We start from the raw sequence: 25,134 nt of genomic DNA, 5'->3' as shown, positions 1-25,134 counted from the left end.
AAATTATGTATCTTCTGATATACAATATAGTACAGTTTTCTTTAAAATGCCATTTATTTTTATGTACGGTTAAATGATGGAATTTTATTTCACATGAGAACCCATGCTAGTCACACACTAATGTTAATATAAACCGTCTTACTGAGAAGTATATCACCCCATTATACAAATAATTTTTTAGGACTTTCAGGGAATTGTTCCTAGCTCGCCTCGAGGTTGAAGTTAGATTTTTTGGGAGTAGTTATCAGTGCTAGTGAGATACCAGTTATCAAGGCATGAATGTAAAAATAAAAAGGATAGAAAAAGTAAAAAGAGAGGCTAGGTGTTTGGAGAGGGCAGCTAGGGTTTTAGGGAGAAGTGTGTTGCATGTGGGGAAGTTGTGCCACCTGGGGGACCTTTTTGCTGTGGAGACCCGAACCTCTCCTCCTCTCCAGCTCAACTCACAGCCACTCCATTGCTCTCTCTCTCTCCCCCCCCCCCCCTATTTAGATTTTACATTTTATTAGAATTGTTTTCATTGTTAAAATCTTAGTTTATTTTTATTTAAAGTTAGTGTTGGAGTTAAATATTTGTTTAAGTCAATTAATGTGTTGGTTTATTTCATTGCTGAAATATTTTGTATTAGACTAATGCTTGTTTAAGTCATCTCTCTCTCTCTCTCTCTCTCTCTCTCTCTCTCTCTCTCTTGTTATCATTTAGTTTTATTAGTTTACTTCATTGTCATTTTTTAATACCTTGCTGTTATTTTAGTTGCATTTTTTTTCACTTTAATATCAATTTAAATATTCTGTTGGAACCTTACTGTTTAATTTTTTTTTTTTACTTTAATATCATTTTAAATATTTTGTTGGAATTTTCTATTAGCTTGAGTTTAATTTATTATTTTACATTAAGTCATTCTAAATATCTTGTTAGAGCCTTTCATTAGTTTAAACTAAGTCATTTTTATATAAGAGTTGTTTGAGTTTATCTATTGTTAAGTTTAGTTTATTTATTCAGTTGAGCTTTATTTATTGTTTAGTGTAGTTTATTTTCATTCAGTTGAGTCATTGTTAAGTTCAGTTTATGTTTAGATATTGCAGGATCTATTTATTACATTCAAGTTATTATTGTATAGAGTTGGTTCATTACTCTTAAGTCATTGTTGAAGTTTGATTTTAATTTATCTTTGTCTTATTATTTAAATGTTTAATTAGTGAGTTGTTTGGTTGATTTTATGCGTGTCAAGTTCATAGTTTAGGTTTCACGTCATTTCAATTTCACTACAAATTTTCAAAACTCCCAAAATTTCGAATCTGAACCATGTTCAGTAAATTGTTTTCTTGTTTTCTTTTTCCTTTTTTGCGCTAGTTTAAAACTAATCTACATTTCCTAAGGAGACGATATGGCCTGTTTAGGCTAATTATTACACGACGTAACTCCTATACTTGGGATAACTATAGTGCTACTCATTTTTAGAAGGGAGTCATTATGTTATGTAAGTGGAGGAGAATGTGATACCCCGTGGAAGAAAGGCTTAAAATGGATTGATGTTACTATCCATATCAATAAGGTGCACATTTCTTCTCGAGAGCCTTCCCATAAGAACTTCATGTTTAAGCGTGCTTGACATGGAGTCATCTTATGATGGGTGACCTTCTGGGAAGTTTTCTCAGGAAGTGTGTGAGTGAGGACAAAACACACTGAAAAGGACATGTATTGGTCTGTGGGGCTAGTCATTAGTCCGATGAGGCTCGCTCCCAGTTGTCTGGTCCAGGTGGAGGAGGAGAGATGCAGTGCTCCCTGGCAAACCCAAGTTAGGACGTTACATGCTCACTTATTGTGTTTGATTCAATTCTTGAGAGAATAGTGGGAGGTTTGGGTTGTAATTTATATTTGCTCATTTGAGGAGCATTGTGTTGTATTTACATCTTCTTGTAAGGTTGCTTGTAAGGTTCTTTGTGAACCGTTTGGTGAAGGTTCGTTGTGAACCAAAGTAAAGGCTCTTAATGAGTGCGACAAGGATTTGTTCCTGAGCGTAGGGTTTGGTACCCGAATTGTAAGGCTTGCTCCGCCGGTGAAGGAGTACTCATAGTGGATTATGGAATCCTTAGTTTGGTGCTAAGGCATGGACGCAGGCTTGGTGTCGAACCACGTTAAATCTCCGGTGTTAAGTTTTCTCTCCCTTCACTCTTTTATTTATGTCTTGTGCATGATTTATATTTCATATATTGTGATATAATTACTTGTATCTTGCCAAGCATACTATTTTGTTGAAAAATACGCATTCCGCGAAAAGACTCTATTCACCCCCCCTCTAAACTACATACTCCCGGTTGGGACGATTAACAAGTCTTTTCTCTTGTTTTGTTTTGGTTGCTAAGATTACTTAGCGAAGCGAATGTTGGCTTGTGTGGGAAACGAGATGCCCATCGTATACCATGTAAATGGCTAAAGTCTTCCCTCTTGACCAATCTTATCTTATATACGTGTTATACTAACCATAGGTCAAAAGTGCTTAGCCTAACCAAGTCAATCCACCAAAATAAATGCTTCCTAATAAACATGTCAACAGATAGACTACTTTTCGTTCACAAATTATCTATTGTTATTAATAAAAAATGAGTTACATACGTCCTTGTATAACTTAGACACAGTGAGCCTCCAACCAACTCTCTCTCTCTCTCTCTCTTTGAATGGTACGCATAATCCTCTCTCACAAATAAGTGTGAGTCCCTCTATAATAAAGAGCCTACCATTTAGCTATGTTAGAATGGAATCAAATTGAAATTTATAACTTGTTCAGAATGTCAATTCGCTTAATTATTTGAGTCTCCTGTGCAAAAATTAAGGGAGTTGGTGAATATTAAGAGAGTCAGCATGTCAAACAAGTCATAGGTCATGAACCCCACCCATCTAGACCCTCCAAGTGAATTCTACCTACTATATGGTGATTGTCGATATATAATCATCGAAAATGTTAATAAATTGTTTTATTGAATCAAAATTTATAACTTGTTTGAAATGTCGATTCCCTTAATTATTGTTGAATCTCTTATCTAAAAATTAAGGGAGTCGGTGAAAATTAAGAGAGTTGGCATGCCAAAGATCCTACTAGTGAATTTTACATATTAAATTATTCCGAGAGATTGCTGAAAAACAATCTCCGCAAAGCCTAATAAATTATTTTACTAAATTATAAGTCCCAATATCTAAACCTTTGTAGTAATAAAATTTTATGTAAGATAACTAAACCCATATTCAGTTCTCATGTATATTTTATTAAGTAGTACAAATTTTATCGACACTAACACATGTCAAATTCATACATGTTGAATTTTCAATAGTAGCACATAATTTTTTATTTAAATAATATAAGGAGGAACTAAACTTAAAATAATAATAATAATAATAACAATTATCATTACCCCTTTTACAATAATTTTACTGTTCCATTCAAAAAGAAAAAAAAAAGAAAGAAAGAAAGAAAGAAAAAGTAATGTGAATTTGTGACCAGCCTGATTGATGTCATCATCACCCAAGAAGTCAATATACATAAATGATCACCCCATGTCAAAAGTCATATACAATAAATTTATTGACAATTTAAGCGCTCTCTCTCTCTCTCTCCTAAGTCCTCCACTTAGCCATGACTCTCTCTCTCTCTCCTAAGTCCTCCACTGAGCCATGACTTGACTCACTAAATATTGACCTAAATTTTGAGAGTTCCCCAAAGTCCCTTACTTAGGTGTAACTTGGCTTGCCAAATATTTACCTGAATTTTGAGAGTTTAAGATTTCGACAATTTGAAAATTCAAATTCCCAAACATAGTATATTGATTTTAAGTTATTTACTAACAAAATTTAAAAGAGATTTGTCTTGAAATAAAAGTAAAGTTGCTCTTTTGAAAAACTGATAATGAATTCTGAGTTCAAAAAGTAATCTCTTTATACAAAAGTAGAAATAAAGTTCCACATATTATATTGATTTCGAACCATTGAAGACTTTGCTTTATAAAGATAAGAATGATGTTGATACGTCATGGTGTATATAATCTTACCTCTGCTTTTAGTAAGAGAAACTATTACTTTATACTCGAATTAGTGATCAATAATAATCTTACCATTAATCTAAGAGAGAATATGGGAAGGAATATCAATACATTATTGCGTATATAACCTTATTTTCACTTGAATTTGTGATTAATCAATAATTAAAGAATAACTTCACCCATAATCCAAGACAAGAGGAAAAGCAAAATACAATGAAGACAATCCAGATTAGTCAAGCCGGCTGGGCCAAGGAATAAAAATTAAAGGTTCAAAACAAGAATTCATACTGTCCTTCAGAATATATATATATATAACAGGCCCTTATTCCTTTTGAAAAACCTCCGACATAAAACCCTTTGAGAAGGATTCAACTTCAACCCCACAGGCTACAGTGAGCTCCCTTTCGTTTTCACTTAATTTCAGACTTGCCTTCACTTGAACGCATCTTGATTTTCTTAATTCAGTTGCTCGGCAACTTCCCCGTCATCTTTCGGCTACGGGTCTCTCCAGAATTTCACGGTAATATCCAATGAAGTAGTTGTTTGGTTTTAAGCCTTCCGAGTGATGCCGGCGGCCATGGCTGCTCAACTGCGTAAGGTCTACGTCGCCGTCAGCGACGATCTTCAAGAGGGGTTTGCGACCCTCGAATGGGCACTCAAGAAGTGGCCTTCTCATCCAGTATCCATAGTTATTCTCCATAACATTTCCAAGAATTTCGTCTACACCCCCTGTATGTTAATTTCAATTTCAATTTCCTCTGTTTTTTTTAATGTGTAATTACGATTTCCTCTTCGTTGTTAGACGGAATTCAAATGGGTTTCCTGAGTTGTTTAGTGTCGTGTTGCAGTTGGGAAGCTCCCCGCAAGCTCTGTGAGTGATGAACAGGAGAAGACTGAGAAGCTAATTTCCCAGTATATAACTTTCTGTGGGGAGGTTTGTCATATTTGCTTCTGTTTGGATGCCGAGAATGTTACAGTTCTTGACCTGATCTTACCCTTTTAATTCCCACTCTTTTGTTAAATAGGTAAGAACTGAAATTCTTAAAGTGGAGACGCATGATGAGCCCATTCATAAGCGCATCATTGATTTGATCTCTGAGGTTGGAATAACCAAACTGGCCATGAGTATAAATTTCATGAGGGCTTCATCATGGTATGCTTGTTTGTTAGATTTTCTACATCTGTACCTTTGGGACTATTTGCTTAAATGGTTTAAAAGTTAAATTTCATTAAAGCTATGCCATTCTTTGCTTGTAGGAAATCAAAGAGCGAGACGAACAGATCATTTTATGTTCATCGACATAGACCGAACTTCTGCGAATTATATATAGTAAGTGCGGGAAAATTGGTATTCCAAGGGGAAGACAATGATGAAGGATTCATGAAAGATGATGATGAACTCATGGTTGCAAAAATGAAAGAAAAGAACAAAGGATGTCCTATAAGAATGTTCACTGAAGACCCAACGAATTGCTTCGCTCACGAAAGAAATCCCCATGGTTCATCCACTTCGTCTAATTCACCTTGTTCGACGAATCAATGGGGAAACCACATCCAAGAAATTGAGAACTACTATGAGCAATTGTTGTCTTCAGATCTGGATGAACAATATTGCGAGGAGTATGATACTTTGCAGAGTAATCCAAGGGAGGCTGACGAGCCAGAGAATACTGATTCTAGAGTGGTAACTTTCCATCACAAATATCCTCTTAAATATGTGGGCATAATTGGCCTTTCTTAGCTTAAAGTCTTCATAAAATGATGATAATGTCCAGAAGTCCAAGTGGCTTTATTTTTACCAATGAATTTCTCTTCCTTGTCCTTTACTTCTTGTGAGTATGGAAGCAGAAGGCACATGTAATGATAGTGAGTGATGGATGATAGATTGGGTATGTTTGGGTGCTGGGACCAAAGGAATTTTCAAGACTGGAGCCAACCCAGTCTCCAGCAAGTGGGAGCTTGCCCATTTTCTCTTCTTGGATTTAGTGATTTAGTGGGAGTCTGGGACATGCTAGTTAAGATCCAAAGTTTGAACTTAGAGTCTCATTTTTTCTCACTTTCACTGTCTAGTTCTTTTCCTCAGTGGAGAAAAAGAGCATTTTCTGGGAAATTTTATTGGGTGCAGTAGCATATCCTTGCATCCAAACACTCAATTATCAACTCAAGTCTTCTGATTTGGTTATGCACATTTTTATTTTTGGCTCAATGCCAGAGTGTTGCAGAAAAAATTGAAGGTTTGAGAATCAAAATAAGCAAAGCTTATGAGACAATCCAATTGAATAGAAAAGAAGCTAAGGACAATGCTGAAAGACGAGCAAAAGCAGAATGGGCCATTTCTTTGTGCAATTACCTGGTAAATGTTATCTCATTCTCTTTATTTTCAATATAGTACTTATTACATGCTTTGGTTCGTTGAAAATATAATTCATGTTTTACAGGCTGAGGATCTTGATGCTCATATAAACAATGAGATAACCATCCGAATGGGTCTAGAGAAAGAATTAGACATCACCAAAGAACAATTCTATGAAGTGCTAAGTGATGTAAAAGAAAACAAGACTAGACTAAATCCACTGCTAGAACTACAGTCTGAGCTTTCCAGGAAGCTCCAACTGTCCTCTCTAACAAAAGCAAGTGTAGAAGCACAGCTAGAGAAGGCAGCAGTTGCAAGAGCGGAGATGGTGAGAGACATTGAGAAGTTGCGACAACAAAGAGACATCCTTCACCGAAGGATTGAGTTCTGCAAAGAAAAGGATGCCATTGGAATGGCTACGAGGTTTGGCGATTTGAGCTGCAGCTATAGAGAGTACAGGGCAGAAGAGATTAGATTGGCCACAGATAATTTCTCTGAGCGTCTACGATTAGAATTGGGAGATGATGGGACAAGCATGTATAGGGGACGTATTAACCATACTACAGTGGCAATCAAGTTGCTAGATTCAGTTCATGGGTTGTCTCATGAAGTTTTCCTAGCTAAGGTAAACAAATGAGATGAGTAGTTTTCAACTGCTATGACTCTTTAATAGCAAATATAGGCTTCTGGACTCTGCATGTGCATGCATGACCTACCAGATCCAATTTTCTTATGATTTATGCACTTGTGAGTAGAAAAATCTGAAAACCCATTTGGTGCAGACCAATTACAGCATGATTCATTTGTACTAAAATTTTTCAAGAAATTAAACAGGATGTGCTTAGATTTTGGTCATGCTGTTATGGGTCAGTGATAGGAACACAGACCTGTAAGGAATGCACTCTAATGGAAGAATTAAAGTTTTGGAGTGATTATGGTTATGGTGACAAATTGGAATTGGCACTCTTTGTGCAGGTGAAGCTCCTCAGCCACATCAAACACCCACATCTGGTTGCCATGATGGGCTACTGCTCCAACCCAAGATGCATCGTAGTTGAATACATGCACAATGGCAGCTTACATGACACTTTATTCTCCTCCCATGGGAACTCCAGACAAAGAAGAAACCAGCCTTTCCACTGGCATCACCGCATCCGTGTTGCAGCCGAGGTTTGCTCAGGCCTGAGCTTCCTTCACCAGGCCGAGCCCAGGCCCATTGTTCATGGAAATCTCAGCCCATCAACCATCCTCCTCAATCGCAATCTCAGTGCAAAGATCAATGGTTTCATGGCTGCTCGATGCTATGACAAGCACGACATGCAATTGGACGTGCATGCTTTCGGGGTTCTAGTGCTGCAGCTTCTGACGGGAAGAAATTGGGCTGAGCTTATTGAAGAAGCATTCGACAGGGCAGCCATAATTGAGGATTTGGATGTAATGGCTGGAGACTGGCCGCCTGAACTGGCTGAGGAACTTGTAGAAATTGCAATGAGGTGTTTGTCTGTTGGCCATGTCCCAAACACAGACTTCAGGATTAACATAGCAATGGAAGAGATGGAAGTGGTGACAAGAAAGGCTGCAAATCTAGCTGCAGGAGGAGGTGCAAGTATGGAGGACTCAAGTACTATACCTAGTGTTTTCATCTGCCCAATACTCCAAGAAGTAATGAGGAACCCGCATGTGGCGGCTGATGGATTTTCTTACGAGCTAGAGGCCATACAGGAGTGGTTGGTGAAGGGGAACAAGACGTCTCCAATGACAAACTTAAAGCTAAAGCACACCCATCTCACCCCTAATCACACCCTTCGTTCCCTAATTCAGAACTGGCTTAACAAAAGATCTCCATACTCGGAGTAGTTCTGTTCATTTTTTTTTATATTATGGAGGATACAGGTTCATTTTTATGTATAACTATAGTGAGCTGGTGGATCATAGTTCAGTTCAAGACAACGAGATCAGGGCCGAGCGTACAGCATGCAGGTTCAAGCGCATGAAGATCCCCAAGCCCATTTGTTTCCTGGTCTGCCAGTAATGTTCAACAATGCACCTATTGAATGACAGATTAAATAAAGCGTTCAATTTTCTGTCTCCTAACATGGATTAGTTGGTGACAAACTGAAAATTATTTTTTGGGATTTTTCTGGTACTTCATTCTTTGTTCAATTGACACAGCTCTTAAAAAAAGGGAGGTGGGCGTGGGGGTGGGGGTGGGGGTGGGCACAAAGCTCCTTTATATGTGGGGTCTTGAGGAAGGGATGGACCACAATGGGTTAATAGCATGCAGCCTTACCTTGCATTTTTGCAAGAGACTCTCTCTACTCAAACCCGTGATCTTCTACCATTGCGCCCAAGGCCCACCCTCCCCCCTTCATTAAAAAAAATAGAACAATAGATATAAAAGGAGGAAGAGTATTCTACTAATATGGTTCCAATTTTGCATGTTGAATTTGGTTGTTCAATTACTATAAAAAATTAATAAATAATGATTTATATATATTGATTTTACCCTTCAAGGAACCAATGACACCATAGAGAGAGAGAGAGAGAGAGAGAGAGAGAGAGAGAGAGAGAGAGAGAGAGAGAGAGATGCAAGGAATTGTGTGTGATGACAATTAATAACATTTTATCAATTAGTTATCAAAAATAACGAGGGAAAGTTGAGGTTCTAAGCCTTGACATGCTCTTAGCCTCTTTGAAGCACCAGAAAATATGAATGGCTCTCTTCATCTTCATGGCAAAACACTTTTATTAACATGACAAAGGCAGTTGCAAAACAATTGAAACAGAACAGAACCCCTACTGCACACTTTCCCCATTTCTCCCCCATTAATATGGCCAAGCAGCAGCACATATTAATTCCCCATACAGAACACAAAAGAATAAACATGAAGAAATATCCTTCTTTGAAAGAATGCATTGACTGCTACTATAATTGTTCCGGGGAATATACACGCTGGGTTTCTTACAAATCAATATCCGGCAGTGTGACAATATATGAAATTCTGTACAAGGAGAGAGATTAACTGTGTTATGTATATATTCACCTTTCCTCATTTGAGCTGTACGTTCCATCTTCCATCCAAGTTTCGCAGTTCCCACAGCGGAAGTGGCCTTCTAACAATGCAATTGACACCAGCTCGAACACACATTCACTGAAGTGGCCATCTGCTAAGTATCATGAGCATAAACATTTTGCCCATCCAAAATACCTAGCAACTTTCCTCGGCAAGGAATAATCTGCCAGCAAAGATGGATCTGCTGCCATGTCTTCAGCCCTTGACCATATGTATACCCCTCTCTCTTGCCGGCTGCCTGGAGCAGTGTTGTCCAGGACAATTGCCACCAAAAGTGTTACCACCATGTTCATTGATAAGAGCGCGTTGATTGCAAAATCAAGCTGTTAAAAATCAAACCAAAGTTATGATAATAGGTCAGCCCTTCTTTATAAGAATGGGGAAATGGATTCTTTAAAAGAAACAACAAAAAAAAAATATATTGTATAACATAATATATGGACTCAATGCCTTACTTGCTTACTGCCAGAATGGACTGGTCCATCTGAAGCTGCCGAATAAGGAATCAAATAACTTGGCAGCACTAAACTGGAAATGGCTTGATACTGTTGAAAATATGCTGGAATAGATAAACCGAGGAACAGCGAAACACCAACTATTATTATATTTCTGAAACTAGCAGTTTGACTGTACTGCAAAGTTGAGAGACCCAATGCCACAATTAAAGCCCACATGAAGCACAGTATGGATGCAGCCAAGGCTTGTGGTATAGAAGCAAGAATGGCACCCACTTTTCCTATCAAATACAAGCCAAAAGGTTAGTACAATTGTAACAACGACACCGCTTCTAATATCAATATAATTCAAGCGAGAGATTGCAGCAGGTGGTGGTGTGCATGTGTGCATACTAGACAAACAAAACATGCTTGAATCCAAATCACTCCTGCAGATTTTCCTAACCTTTTTTAGATATATATTAAAGGAAAAGTCCAAATCTGTCAACTAAACATTCCAATCCAATATAGTATTTCAAAATCTGTCAAAATTGGTAGGATCTTTTAAGAATTATAGTTCCTACATACATTCTGGACTCAAACCACATTGCACTAATGTATACTTGAGCAAGCATCTGAATCTTGTTAATCTGCATCAATGGGTTTATCCTTACTTACCTATAAATGAAAAGAGGATCATGAGAACAGCTCCAAACTGAATGGCCCTTCTACTTGCCACTTTCGTTATGTCAATAGTGTGGACATTTTCTGTCAAGGTTGTAGAGCCGGTACCAGTGCCCCAAAAGCCAGCAAGCACACTACAAAAACCTTCCAACCCAATCCCCCTGCTCACGATTCCTGGGGTTGGGGGCTTTATATTAACTCGCAAGGATGCCAGGTGATATATTCCAACCTGGGCAAGTGGTAGCATTTGCTAGCATTAGAAATAAAATAAACACATTCCACACTGCAATAAGACTCCATAAATAATCATATTAGGAGTGAAAGCCATCTCAACTTGCAAAGAAGGGTTATTTCCTCTCCTATCACTTAAAAAAAAGAAAGACAAAAGAAAAAAAAAAGAAAAAAAAGAAGAAGAACAAACAAACCCAGAGTATAAGAAATCATATCTCCATCATCACAGTAGCAGCCACATCATGTTACAAAAGATGCTTCTATAATGCCAAGGGATGAAAGAAACACATTTTTAGTGTAGTTATTCACGCTTCTCAATTTTGAGCTGAATTTTCAACAAGAGTATTTTTTTCTGAACAACTGAGCATCTATCAAAAACAAACAAACAAATGAGTCATGGCAATTGTAACTTCCATAATCAACTGCAGCAGCCGCATCACATTACAAAAGAAGCTTCCACAACGTCATGGGATGAGAGGAGCACTTCAGTTATGGTTTTTTAAAGTGAAAAAATTAATTTCCTGTTGAGCTGATTTTTCCAGCAGGAATATTTTTTTTAGAACAGTGCATTTGCAGACTCTCTCTCTCTCTCTCTCTCTCTCTCTCAGGGTGGGGAAATAGTTATTCGAAGGTGGTTATATTTTGAATTATGAGATACTAACCGAATCCACTGATGCAATAAGTGACGCAATGATCATAATGATGGTTGTCCTCGTATGGAAGATGGGCATACCCCACTGTAAAGGGTAAGGAATTCTGACCCAGTCAGCAGTTCTCCATGCATTGGAAACATCTGTCCGACAGTGCTTCATGGTGTATGCATGCTTTCTGCATGCATCAGCTAAAATGTTTGAACTAGGTATATTAGGACTGCAACCTTTGTAGTCATAGGCCCCACCAGCTGTCAAAAAGAAAGCATATGCCCATATAATAATGACACTCAAGGGAACCTGCAAAAGTTGATAATGTTGCAAGATTATTAGATTATAATCTAAATCTATGGATCTACCCCCCCCTCCTTTCCCAACCCTGATGAAAAAAGAAACTGCAAAAAAAGCAATCGGGGATTGATGCAACTATCCAAAGAAACAATCTATTAGGTTTATCAAGCTTAGTTTGATTCCTTGATGCAATATTCTGAAGTCTAGACTGCAGTCTGATTCTAATAGTTAAATTGATCTGTTCTAGAAGACGAAATATGACGTACAAAGAAGATCCATTCAGCTAAGCCCATAAAGATAAGAACGTTGTAGAGGCATGAGCTGACAAAAGGAATCTCAAAGAGTTGCATGCCAAATCCAAGAGAAGTGAGGTTATTTGGGTAACATGTCAACCAGCATCTGAGCTGGGGTAAGTTGATGGCCCTAAAAAGATGGGGTAATAAGGCCAGTGGCATAAAAGATTGAGAAATAAAAATAGTTGAATTCTGTGTGTCAACTGGGGACATGGCTATGACTGGGAGTGGGGTAAATTTAAAAATAAATAAATAAATAAATATTAACCTTGATATCATCCTCTTGGCATAAAAAAATGTTCTATCAAAATAAATAAATAATTAACTTTAATTTTTCACAAATGCTCACTTATGATTGGGGTAAGATCCTTAACTTTAATTTTTCACTGACGCTCACTTATGGATGGGGTAAGGTCCAATGGTATTATTGTAACCCTGTGAACCCAAAGAAGAATTTGAAAATGATTAAATTTAATAATAATAAGAAAATACATACCGCATAAATTCGGAATACTCGATGTCCAAAGATGGATACCCCACGTAGATACTAAAAAGGGAATTGTAAATATAACAGTCAGTGTTTTGAACATATTTTCAAAAGATATGCACAAATTGAGTAGATAAAACACTAAAAATTCTTTAACATAATGGAAAGGGAACAACATCCAAGATATGTTTTGTCAATTTGGGATTAAATATTTTAATACATAAAACAATTAAGTTGCTTGTTGATTCCCTTACCAGGGTAAATAAAAGAACCAATAGAATCTGAGGAATGCTGATTTCCACACAACTACCAGCTTGAGAAAAACCATAGCTAAAAAATGCTAAACCTACTGCAGCAACTGTTGGTGCAACAACAACCGGGTTTATCAGCCTGCAACACAATATCATTATAAATAATGAACTTCATTCTGCTTAAACTTGAAAAAAACAAAAAAAAAAACTTTGACCACCAGTGAAGACATTTTTCTTGAGACTTGTGACAATGAATTATGTGAGAAGCTATATGCATAACACACATAAGAACGCATGTAGTAATCTTTTTGCTTCTAGAACCTTCTACTTGCTACAGACTCAATGCAGCATATGGATCTTTAGAAAAATCAGAAATCTATTACTGTGATCAAATAATTTTTGATCTATTAAACTGTTATCATCAAAGATTGTGGGAATACACACAAACACACACACACACATGCAAGCAAGCAAGCAATCTACAGGCTTGCTTAGATTGCTTGATATTTTAGAGTAGCTGGTTATTCCACATGGTACCAGAGCAGAAGGTCCTGTATTCAAACTTCGAACCACCACACCCCCAAAAGTAGTATTAAACATCAACATGTTTGGCCAACTCAAAGAGGGACCACATATCAGGTGGAGTGTGTGATATTATATAGTTGAAATAAATCCGATCTTCTTTATGAGCTTAAGCATTTACACTAACTGGCTGTTTCACAAAAGAAACACAGAAAAGAATCATAATTACAGAGCAGAGACTAAAAGAAGCGATACAGATTTTTCTGGTAACTTTACATGAGAAATATAATGCAAAGCAACTCTTTAAATCAAAGAGCAGCATGATAAGTACTTTCCTCTACGAGCTTAAGTATTTACAATAACTGGCTTTTCCACATTTAGAAAGATACAAAGCAACTCTTTAAATCAAAAAGCAGCACGCTAAGTTCTTTCAATAAATAAACCAACTAATTAACTTTGCACAAGAAGAAATTACAGGGAAACATTGAATTACCTTAATAAAAGAGACATCAAACCACTGAATCCTAAAATACTTTGAAAAATTGAACCAATAATTATAGCCCCTTGTAATTCCCTCATTATGTGCCTAAATTTCTGCAGGTAATCAAGAACACGTTAATAGTTGTCAGTGAAATTTTTATAAAAATAAAGAGGAAAATACTATCTGCAGGCAACAATTTATACGTCATTTATGACCACAATGCCTTTTAACGTGCAAAAGAGCAAGCTCAGCCACCCACCAAATTGAGAAAGCTTTTCAATGATTAATTGAAATTTAAAATTAAACACAAAACAAGGGGATAGCTATCGTACACACTGTTCAAATCAATTTTGCATAAAAGTTCATCATGTAAAGTCTTGTGCAAATTTGTGAAGTCCTGAATGTTGTAGCAAAGGTTATTACATATTTAAAATGATAAAAAATTACTGTGAATTTGGAAAATTCTCGGTATTCAGGACAAAGTGAAAATAACTATACCTCATCCAAGTCACATTTTTTTAATTGAATATACTTACATGTTCTGTAAGATTTCGAAAATCCCGAGAATTCATAATAACTAATCCTGGTGCTAAATATACAAATGAGCTCCCCTGAACTAAAGGAAGCCGAGTACCAAAGAAAGAGTGCAGTATCGTCGTAATGCCAGTAACCAGCAGCATTGTGGAGATCACGGTGGCTGTATCCTTCTGTCCTTGTTTATAAAATAATATAAATTAGATTAAACAGATAAGTAATCTTTTCTTATTTCTTAAATTGCAGTAGAGATCAAAGAATCACTACAAAGAGAAGCTTACATCAGTTCCACCCATGGCTGGGACAAGGATTAAAGGGATGAAAATAAGAGAACCAGCCAACGATAAATAGTGTTGCACGCCATAACAAATAAGTGGCACTGCAGATGTAAAAAATCAGAGAAGAGTCAAGAAAAACTACTGATTCTTAACAATTAACTGAATTTGCAAAGACTTCTAAGAGGTGCATGAAGCCAAGATTTAATTAAGACATTCCCAACAGAAAGGCCACCCCGCCCCACCCCCTCCCCATAAAAAAACAAATCCAAAGATGAGGTGTGAGTGAAGGTAGTGTCGTGAAGGCAGTGGGTTGGCTACAGTAACAGTGATCTAGTCCACTATTTGCACAAGTTGAGTGATCACTTAAACACAATAAATGGTTCATTCCATTTTAAGTCTTATTTTTGTTAATAACTATAACTATAACAATAACAATGATTTATTTGAAATCATAATAAACTTGGTTATATGAATGTTCCATGGTATATGTTGTTTCCAAATGATATTATCTTGATTGATAAAACTAGAGGTGAAGTAGAATCAAGATAGAATTATGGAGATCAGCTTTAGAATTTAAAGGTTTTAGGATAAATAAAAACAATTCCGCCTGTGATGTATTTAATGTCCTAATTTTTTTCACACACAGCCAATCCCAAGCCACAGCCAATCCCAAGCCCGAGTAAAGGAGGAGGGTTGCGTGGTAGCTGACAGCCAGCGTAAAATTTGTCAAATCACTATGATATAAATCCTTACCGAATATTTGTTGGGGCGTCCCCTACAAGTAACGTGTTGCACTTGTACAACCCAGGTGTAGTGAAAAGTGGGCAAGGGTGTGCTAGGTCGTCACCCTGAAGCGATGGGTACAGTGTCAAACATGCGAGGGTTCCTGCATCATTCTAGATGTGGGAAGGTAAAGAAATTAGTTCAAGAAACTAGGTTTAGGTTAGCAACTTGGAATATAAGGACACTTACGGGTGAAAACATGGAAATTGTGAACACAATGATTTGAAGAAGAATTAATATAAGTTGCCTTAAAAAACTAAGTGGGTGGGGGAGAAAGCTAAAGAAATCGATCAATCAGGATTTTTAAATTTTGGAACACTAGAAAATAAAAACATAAGAATGGAGTAGGAATAATTGCAAACAGAAACTTAAAAGATAGCATTGTTGATGTAAACAGAGTAGGGGATAGAATTATAAAAATCAAGATGGTATTAGGCCAAGAGTTAATAAATATCACCCTCAGGGTGTGGTTTAGGTGGTAGTGCGGGCTATGGGCGTGCCTCTCATGAGGTTAGGTGTTCAAACCCTCCCAGGTTCGTTTCTGCCCCTGGACTCCTAAATTTACCCTCCCTTTGGAATTGTGGGATCAACTTCAAGGAGCGCAGGATTAGTCACGTGGACCGTAAAACGGACACGTGGATGTTCGGTGCGTGATCCAAATAAAAAAAAAAGATAATAAATTTTGGAAAGATATGGATAGTATTATATAAAGCATACTAGGGACTGAGAAAATATTTATAGGAGGAGATCTGAATGGACACATTGGAACAGATAATAAAAGTTATGAGAGGATACATAGAGGATATGGATATGGAGACAAAAATAAGCTTGGGGAGATGATCTTAGACTTTGCTACGTCATATGATTTTAGTATAATGAATACTTGCTTTAAGAAGAGAGAAAAACACTTAACAATCTTAAAATGTGGACAAAATAGAAGTCAAATAGTTTTTTTTTAACTAGGAGGGTAGATAATTTATCATGCAAGGATTGTAAAGTTATTCCAAGTGAAATTCTAACCACACAACATAGAATCTTAGTGTTAGATATATGTATTAAAAAATGGAAGAAAAATGATTACGCGCTTAAATTGTATAATTAGGTGTTTTAATTCATGCATTACGAATTATATTTTTAATTAAATGCCTAATTAATCTCAATAAATTAATAGTGTCATGTTTATAACATTTGGGTTTTATTGAGTAAATTATGAATTTTTGGTATTTTTTTATCATAGGGCGATTATTGGAAGCTAAAAACCGATGGTACTACGTAATCTGGGTGTAACTTTTTCGTCCGAGCTCCGATCGAGACAATTCAAAATTCTGGGAAAAGCTGAGAAAGAGATCTACAACTTTTGAGTTTTGAGTTTTGAGTTTTGAGAGATACAGACTTTAGTATGATCGAAATCGGACTTGTTCGCTGGGGGACAGAAACTTAAAATGAAAGAAACAAATAAAAGCTTACACGTGTATGTGTGTGGGTTTTTGTTGGCTTGGCATGCTGGAAAGGAGGTGCTGGCAGTGGGCACGTGAAGGGGAGTGAAGGCTGGCAGTGTGGCAGAACAAAAAAGGGAAAAAGCCAAAAGAAAGGGGAAATATAAAAAAAAAAAAAAAGAGGAGGATAGAGGCTAGGGTTTTTTGGGAGAGCTCTCGTCTGCACGCTGCAGCAAAGAAGAAACACAGCAGCATAGCTGGTGTGCTGAAGCTCCTCGCGGCCTTCCATCTCCATTCCAACTCTCTTCTCTCTCCCTCTCTCATTCTCTCTCTTGTCCTTATATTTATTTACTTGTATTATATTATTTTGATGTTATTTTAAATTTCTTATTGTCATCTAGTTGTAGTATTTTGGTTTAATGTCATTTTAAATTACTTTGTTGGAACTTGTTGTTTATTAATTTACTCCAATTTCATCTTGAGTTAACTTATTGTTAAATTTAGTTTAAAAATTCAGCTGAGTTTATTTTTATTGTCAAATCCAGAATCTATTTTTATCTTGGTTTCATTGTTAAGTTGAGTTATTTTACTGTTTCACTCCATCTCTAGTTCTCTTGTTACGTTAACTAATTAGTTGCTTAGACTTCAATGTCATTTTAGTATTTAATGGAACTTAATATTGTTAGGTTAATTTTGCTTTGTTTAAGCTTAGTTAATGTGGATTTAATCTGTTTAAGTACTTGAGTAAGTGTTAGGTTTTGTTTAAGTGTGGTTCATTTTTGTTTAAGATTTTATTTAGGTTGAATTCATTTTCGTGTCTTTTAGGTATAGTTTATCCTTGTTAGGCTTTTGTTTAAGTTGAATTCATTTTCGTGTTTTTTAGGTATAGTTTATCCTTGTTAGGTCTTTGTTTAAGTTTAATTCATTTTTGTTTAGGCCCTTGTTTAGGTTCATTTAATTGTTGAATGCCTTCATGAGATTAATGTTTGAGGAGTTGGTCATTTTGCTTGTTTGATTTGGTTATCGTTTATTTGGATAGTTGAATGGATTGTACTAGGTTAGCTTAGTAGTTTACGTTATGTTCTTGTTTTAGGTTTAATATGTTTTAATTTTGCCACAAACTTTCAAAAAATCCTAAGATTTCAAATCTGAACCATGTTCAGTAAAATATGTTTTCTTATTTTCTTTGTCTATTTCGCGCTAGTTTAGAATTAATCTACATTTCCCGTGGAGACGATCTGGCCTATTTGGGTTAATTATTACACGATGTAATTCCTATACTTGGGATAGCCCTAGTGCTACTCATTTTTAGAAGTGAGTCAATAAACCAATGTAAGAGAACTAAGTGGTGGAACCTAAAAGGAGAAAATATAATAAAATTTAAAGATAAAATGATCAAAGAATGGGATTGGACTATAGAGGATGGGATAGATACAAATACTCTTTGGAGTAGACTAGCTAGTTCTATTAAAAAAAATATAGCAAAAGAGATTATAGGTGCATCAAGGGAAAGATTCTCAAATTGCAAAGAAAGTTGGTAGTGGGATAAAGATGTCCAAAAAATTGCAAAGACAAAAAGAATTTGGTATAAAATGTGGTAAAAATGTAGAAACATGAATAACTTTGAAAAGTATAAGGAGGCAAGAAAAGATGCAAAAAAGACCGTTAGTGAAGTTAAATACAGGTCATTTAACAATTTGTATGATAGATTATATACAAAAGAAGGGGAAAGAGAAAGGAAGCGTAAGGACTTAGGAAATGTAAAATGTATAAAAACTGAGAATGATATTGTCTTGGTTAAGGACGAAGTAATTAAAGAAAGATGACGAAGTTACTTTATTAAGTTGTTTAATGAAAACCAAATAGAAGGCTTAAACTTAGATTTGACAAATGAGGAAAAGACTAAAAATAAGAGATTTATTCGCAAAATTAGAGTTAACGAAGTTAAGTTTGCACTAAAAAAGATGAAAAATGAGAAAACTATAGGACCGGAAAACATCACAATTGAAATTTGGAAATGCTTAGGTAATAACGGAATTATATGGTTAACACAATTATAAAAACTAAGAAAATTCCATAATGAATGGAGGAAAAACACTTTAATACTTATATACAAAAATAAAAGAGATATTCAAAATTGTAATAGCTATCGTGGAATTAAACTTATGAATCATACGATAAAACTATGGGAAAGGGTAGTTGAAGAAAGATTAAGGTCAAAAACGAAGGTTTCAGAAAATCACTTTGGTTTTATGCCTGGGAGATCTACCACAGAAGCTATATATATTTTAAGAAGATTAATGAAAAAATTTAGGGAAAAGAAAAGGGACTTACATATGATATTTATTGACCTAGAGAAAGCATATGATAGGATACCTAAGGAAGTTCTATGGTGGGTTTTAAAAAAAAATGGTGTATATAGTAGCTATACTGATGTCATTAAGAATAAGTACGATGGAATAATGACTAGTGTAAGGACTATGGATGGAGAAACTAGAGAATTTCCAATCACCATAGGTGTACATCAAGGATATGCTTTGAGCCCTTATCTTTTTGTTTTAGTGATGGACTAACTGACTACGAGTATTCAAAAAGAGATTCCATGGTGTATGTTGTTTGCAGATGATATTGTATTAATTGATGAAACTATGGACGGAGTAGAGGCTGAGTTATGGAGAGAAACTTTGGAATCTAGAGACTTTAGGATAAGTAGAGTAGAATATATTAAATATAATTTTAGAAATGGTAGGAATATTGGAGACAAAGTTAAACTTAATGATAAAGAAATAAATAGCACTTATAGATTTAGATACCTTGGATCTATTATACAAGTTGAAGGAGAAATTGAAGATGATGTAATGCATATAGTTAAAGCAAGTTGGGTAAAATGGAGAAGTGCTTCAAGTGTGCTTCATAATCGTAGAATACCCTTAAAATTAAAAGGGGAGTTTTATAGGATGACTATAAGACCAGCTATGCTATATAGATCATAATGTTGGGCAACGAAGAAACAAAATATCCAAAAAGTAAAAGTGACCGAGATGAGAATGCTTGAATGAATGAGTGGTATAACACCGAAAGATAAATTAAGAAATGAACATATTCATGGTAAGTTAGGTGATACTCCTATAAAAGATAAGATAAGGGAAGGACGACTCAGATGGTATGGACACTTGCAACGTAGGCCACATAGTGCACCAGTGAGGAAGAGTGAGTTAGTTATTGTGGAGGGCAGTAGAAGGGGTAGGGGTAAACCTAAAATAACTTGGAAGGAGATAGTGAGTAAGGATTTAATAGCCTTGAATCTGTCAAAAGAAATGATTCATGATCACATAAATTGGCGAAAAAGGAAACATATAGCCGACCCCACCTAGTGAAACTTAAGGCCTGGTTTTGTTATTGTTGTTGTTGTAGGATAAATAAAAACAAGACAAAATATATGAAATGTAATTTTAGTCATGGTAGGAAGAATATTGGAGAAAAGATTAAACTTGGTCTAAAAATTAATTGCACAACTAGATTTAGATACTTTGGATCTATTAATCAAGTTGAAGGAGAAATCAAAGAAGATGCTATACATATAGTTAAAGTAAGCTAGGTAAAATGGAGAAGTGCTTCAGGTATATGGCGTGATTGTGAAATATCCTTAAAATTAAAAGGAAAGTTTTATAAGATGGTCATAACTTTCATAAGATCGTCTATGCTATATTGTTACCTTAGCATTCTCATCTTAGAAATTTCTACACCAGGATATGTTGTTTTTCAGATGCCATAAGACCAGCTATTATGGCAACTAAGAAACAACATATCCAAAGTAAAAGTTTTCAAAATGAGAATGGTAAGGTGGATGAGCGGTAAAACATTAAAAGATAAATTAAGGAATGAACACATTCAGGGTAAGTTAGGCACAACACTTGCTGAAGGTAAGAAAATGGAGGGGCTGCTTAGATTGTTTGGGCATTTGCAACATATGCCAAATAATGCACCCATAAGGAGCAATGAGCTAGTTATTGTTAGTGGCAATACAAGGGGTAAGGATAGACCTAAAATAACTTGCAATGAGATAGTGTGTAAGGATTTAATAGCATTTTAATTGTCAGAGAAAATTATCCAAGATCATGCAAATTGATAAAAAAAGATTCATGTAACTGACCCCCCCCCCCCAACATAGTGGAACTTAAGGTTTGGTTTGTTGTTGTTGTTTTAACAATATTTACGCTTCGTCCAAGCACATAAATTGTGTGTCTAGAAACAAATACAAACATAATTTTCATGTCCTTGTGCTGTGTTATATTATATGTTTCTAGAATTTGTTGTGCCCTTGTGTAGGCATTGTGCTGTCTATCCATGTTCTATAGGGGTCTCACATATTGGGTATAGACTTTAATACCAATTAATGTAGGATAAAATTGGTAAGAAAATACTAAAATCATTAGCCAAAAATTTTGAAACCAAAATGAAACTAAAACGAGGAAGCACAATTTGGTTTTTTCAATTCGCGTTCACACAAGGGTGTCCAGAAATTATATTATCAAGCCAATGTATAGGCTTCCAGCAAAAAAAAAAAAGTTAAATAATAAATTGAAGACAACAAGATCCAAATAAAGTAATGAAGTTACACAGACTATCCTACTACTTCTCTTTTGGTCCCTAGAAGTGATGGGATTATTCCATCTCTAAGGTCACATGGATTCCTGCATGCAAGTCACTCTGTTTTGACCTAGACCTTTTGGAACAGTAACTCCATTGTACCCAGCTACAGGCGGATTCTCTTTGACCATAGAGAAATGTCAGGGCCAAGAGAGAAAACATGTACTCTAGCAGAGTCATAATTGAAGAGCAGAGTCATAATTGAAGAACTTGATTTTAGGGTTTTATTTGTAATTTTAATAATTTTTTTCTTTGAAGTCTGATTGATCCAGCATCATACTCTTTTCGTTAAGAATGCTTACCATGGTCCTAGTGAGTGGCCACTATTTTTTCTTTTAAGTCTGATTGATCCAGCATCATTCTCCTTTTGTTAAGAATGCTTACCATGGTCCTAGTGAGTACCACTGATACAATCCAGCAAAGAGAATTCTAAGTTTTTGGGCAAAAACTTTGTGGGGTTGTGTAATTCCATGGTATAAACAATTATAAATCCAACTACGTTGAGGATCAAGCTCACAAATTGAACCCCGCATGCACATGGTATATCTGTTCCTTGTTCACAATTAGTAGTTAGCCTATATAAAAAGGAAAAAAAAGAAAAAAAAAAAAAGGCATTCAGCTTTGACAATCCCCATTTTCATCCAATTTTTAGTTTTTGTGGTTTGCCCGTAAAAGAACCTTTTCTTTCTGACGATAAAGTCATACATTTTTCATTCGTAAAAACTCCTAATGTGCCTGGCTGTGCATGTTACATAGATTTCCTTATCTAACCTAAGCAGTCAAATTTCTGCTTACTTCTTTAATGCATAAATGCTAGTTAAAACAACATAATCATTACAAGACAAATCGAACCTCATAATAAGCAAATAAAATCATTAAATCCAGAAAATAACGGAAGTAAACTAACCAAAACCAGGATTGTCTCTCAACCCGCATCTCATTCGCAACGATCTTCGCCATCCTCCGGGAGGAGGTTCTTCACCGTCCGGATACACAGTGATTCCCACTTCATCTTCAACTTTGTCATCTTCTTTCTTGGGCTCAGCAACCGGAGTGACTTGTGCAACTTCACGCCCATTTCCCTTCACAATCCCATTCTCCTGCACATTCAAACTAACTTTCTTGTCGTCATCCTCAGACAAAATTGGCTCATTCCCAATTCTCCCACCCTGATTCTGAGCTGCCCCCTGTCCATCCCTCAACCTCAAAACGCCGTCAGTTTTACTCTTGGGCAAAACACGCCCAGGCCCAGATTCCGATTCAATTTCGATTCCCCTATTTCTTGTCAGTCCCAGGACAGGATCGATCTCAATTTTCGGCGAAGACGACCCGTTTCTCTGATCAATACCCTTCTCCAAATCAAACCTAGCACTCTCGTTCTTCTCATTCCGATCCCTCTCGCTAGCACTAGTAGCAACTTCTCCCGAGAAAACTGATACAAAACCCGTCCTCTTGGCCCAAGATTTCAGTTCTTTCGGATTGTGATCTCTTCTTGGCACAAATGGCTCGATGTTGGGAATCGCCGGCTCAAGTTTAGTGTTGCCCTTCTGCGTTTCGGCCTTCTTAGAAGTTCCCGAGCTCGACCCAGTTGCCATTGAAGAATTTTCCCAGATGGGTATTGATTTTTCCAGGAAAATATCACCCAGAATTACATGAAAGAGAGAATCAATTCCTCTTTCTGCTTTTAAGCCCAAAACAAGAAAAAGAAGCGGAAAAGAAGAGTCGGACAGCCACTGAGAGAAAGAGAGAGTAGAAGCAAAGAAAGGAAGAGAGAAATGAGTAGGAAAAGGCGTCAATGAGGAGGGAAGAGCATCACTTGTTAATGGCGACTGACGAGTGGGGGAGTTAGCTAGCGAGCTCTTGTCTTCAACAGGTCACCAGCTGCCCATCAGTTGGCGTTTTCAGGTATTCAATTACCAAAACGCCCCCCTTCGGACCGTTGAGATCACAGTGTTCTTTTTTGGATAATTAGAATTCCGATTCCGGAGAGGGTTTAATGGTTTATGAGTTCATCCGACCGACAGACCCAGAAACCCACTGAGTTGACTCGGCGACTCGGGAATTAATGGCAAGTGGAGAAAAGGGTCCAAAACTGCATAAACACTTGATTGATTTTTGAGTTTATCCGACCGACAGACCCAGAAACTCAGTGAGTCGACTCAGCGATTCATGAATCATCATGATAATGCCAGTGAAGAAAACCACAACCAAAACTCAAAAGGATCCAAAAATGTATGAACACATTGATTCAGAGAAAACGTAAAGCAGAGAAAGGTTCATTTCCATCATATTCATTTGGACTTTTTGGCTACAATTTGATTTTGTATGCTTATAAAAGATCCAAGCTGGTGGATGGGTTGAGACAAATTAATTATTACTCATAGACTGCTGCAATGAAGATAGGGTTTTGTGGGTGATGATGAAATTGAATCAATGAATCTATTGATTCTCATTGATCATTTTAAACCCAAAAGAAAGAAAATAAAATAACATTATTGCTTAGAAGTGGTTGATAAATGATGGCACCCAATGACTCTAGGGTTTATACTTAATGAACATGTTTAGTTCTTCTCATCAATTATTGCTTTATTAAGATATTTATGTAAGTATCTATTCATGAATTGATTTAAATTATTCATATTTTTTGATAGATCTTGAATTTAGATAAGATGCATAAAAAATTGTATTAAAATTTTTCTAAATTCATCTAAATTCAAATGTAAGATCTAAAATACATGCTTCTAAACGCGATGTTATGAGTTTTTGATAGCTATAAAAATCTGTAAAAAGTAAATTAACTTAGTTATTTAAACTTGACTCAATTTTATTAAAGTTAATGTCGAATTTGAGGGGCTTGAATAATTTAATGTGTCAAAATACGTGTTTTTTTTTTATTTTTTTGGGTTAATATTATTGTGTCTAGTTGAGGTTAATTAATTGCTTATCATAATTTTATTATTTGTATATTATGGAAGTGATATTGTAGATTTTATATATGTATATAATATAACATGTTTAGAATTATTTACATATATAATGTTATTCTGATTTAAGCTGAATTGAGTCTTATTAAATTAAGCTTGAATTTTAAGGACTTGTAATCCAATTAAATTTAAATTTAACAATTTTAGATTGATCGAGGTCAAGTCGAGTTTCTAGCTTAAAATTTTTGTATCAAAGTCAAATTTGAATAACAAAAAAGTCTCATATCAATTTGACTCAAATACACTCATGTTTTGAAATTATAGAGAAGATCAATCCCTTCACGTGTCATGCCATACGGTAAATAGGTCTATTCATTTTACTTAATGTTATTCGTGCAAAACTAATTTCGAGTAAAAAGACTGAAACCCCATCACTTAATATTGCCACTCAAATCACTTCCAACTTAATAAAGTCAAAAGATATTAATATTATACAAATAATAGGAATTGTGGTTGTTATCGAATTTTCACTTATCAAATTAAAAACTATACCATAGTCAACGTTGTTACACATCTTCGTCAATCTCTTTTTGTAAAGTTGTGTAGCTAAAAGAAAGAATAAGAAAAGAGACAAACATCAATAGGAGATAATGATGTAAGAAATACATTTTGTTTTAAAAATGTACTTCTCACTTTTTCTTCTATTTTATGGGCTTTCACCCTATAGCCTAGTGCTAAACTTTCAAT

General features: G+C 35.8%; 2 protein-coding genes across 2 annotated transcripts; one reads left to right on the top strand and one right to left on the bottom strand.

Annotated features, from left to right (window-relative positions):
* The first annotated feature begins 4,364 nt into the window (after positions 1 to 4,364).
* On the top strand, positions 4,365 to 8,475 carry LOC131153534 (putative U-box domain-containing protein 50). Its single transcript, XM_058105892.1, has 7 exons — positions 4,365 to 4,762; positions 4,880 to 4,965; positions 5,057 to 5,184; positions 5,289 to 5,715; positions 6,244 to 6,384; positions 6,470 to 7,009; positions 7,360 to 8,475. The coding sequence occupies exons 1-7, from the start codon at positions 4,597 to 4,599 to the stop codon at positions 8,239 to 8,241; spliced, it is 2,370 nt and encodes a 789-aa protein (XP_057961875.1). The 5' UTR covers positions 4,365 to 4,596; the 3' UTR covers positions 8,242 to 8,475.
* Positions 8,476 to 9,270: 795 nt separating this feature from the next.
* Positions 9,271 to 23,429, bottom strand: LOC131153526 (nucleobase-ascorbate transporter 11). The gene is made up of 10 exons (XM_058105878.1): positions 22,371 to 23,429; positions 14,598 to 14,695; positions 14,319 to 14,489; positions 13,795 to 13,895; positions 12,783 to 12,918; positions 12,538 to 12,588; positions 11,470 to 11,757; positions 10,571 to 10,805; positions 9,914 to 10,194; positions 9,271 to 9,781 (listed from the first exon to the last, which is right to left on the bottom strand). Exons 1-10 carry the CDS (start codon positions 23,056 to 23,058, stop codon positions 9,560 to 9,562), a joined length of 2,271 nt encoding a protein of 756 aa, XP_057961861.1. The 5' UTR covers positions 23,059 to 23,429; the 3' UTR covers positions 9,271 to 9,559.
* Positions 23,430 to 25,134: the final 1,705 nt, after the last annotated feature.

The sequence above is a fragment of the Malania oleifera genome, chromosome 1, assembly GCF_029873635.1.
Source record: "Malania oleifera isolate guangnan ecotype guangnan chromosome 1, ASM2987363v1, whole genome shotgun sequence".
Lineage (NCBI taxonomy): Eukaryota > Viridiplantae > Streptophyta > Magnoliopsida > Santalales > Ximeniaceae > Malania > Malania oleifera.
Note: the sequence above shows the minus strand (reverse complement) of the source record. Positions and strands in the feature narration are given on the sequence as shown.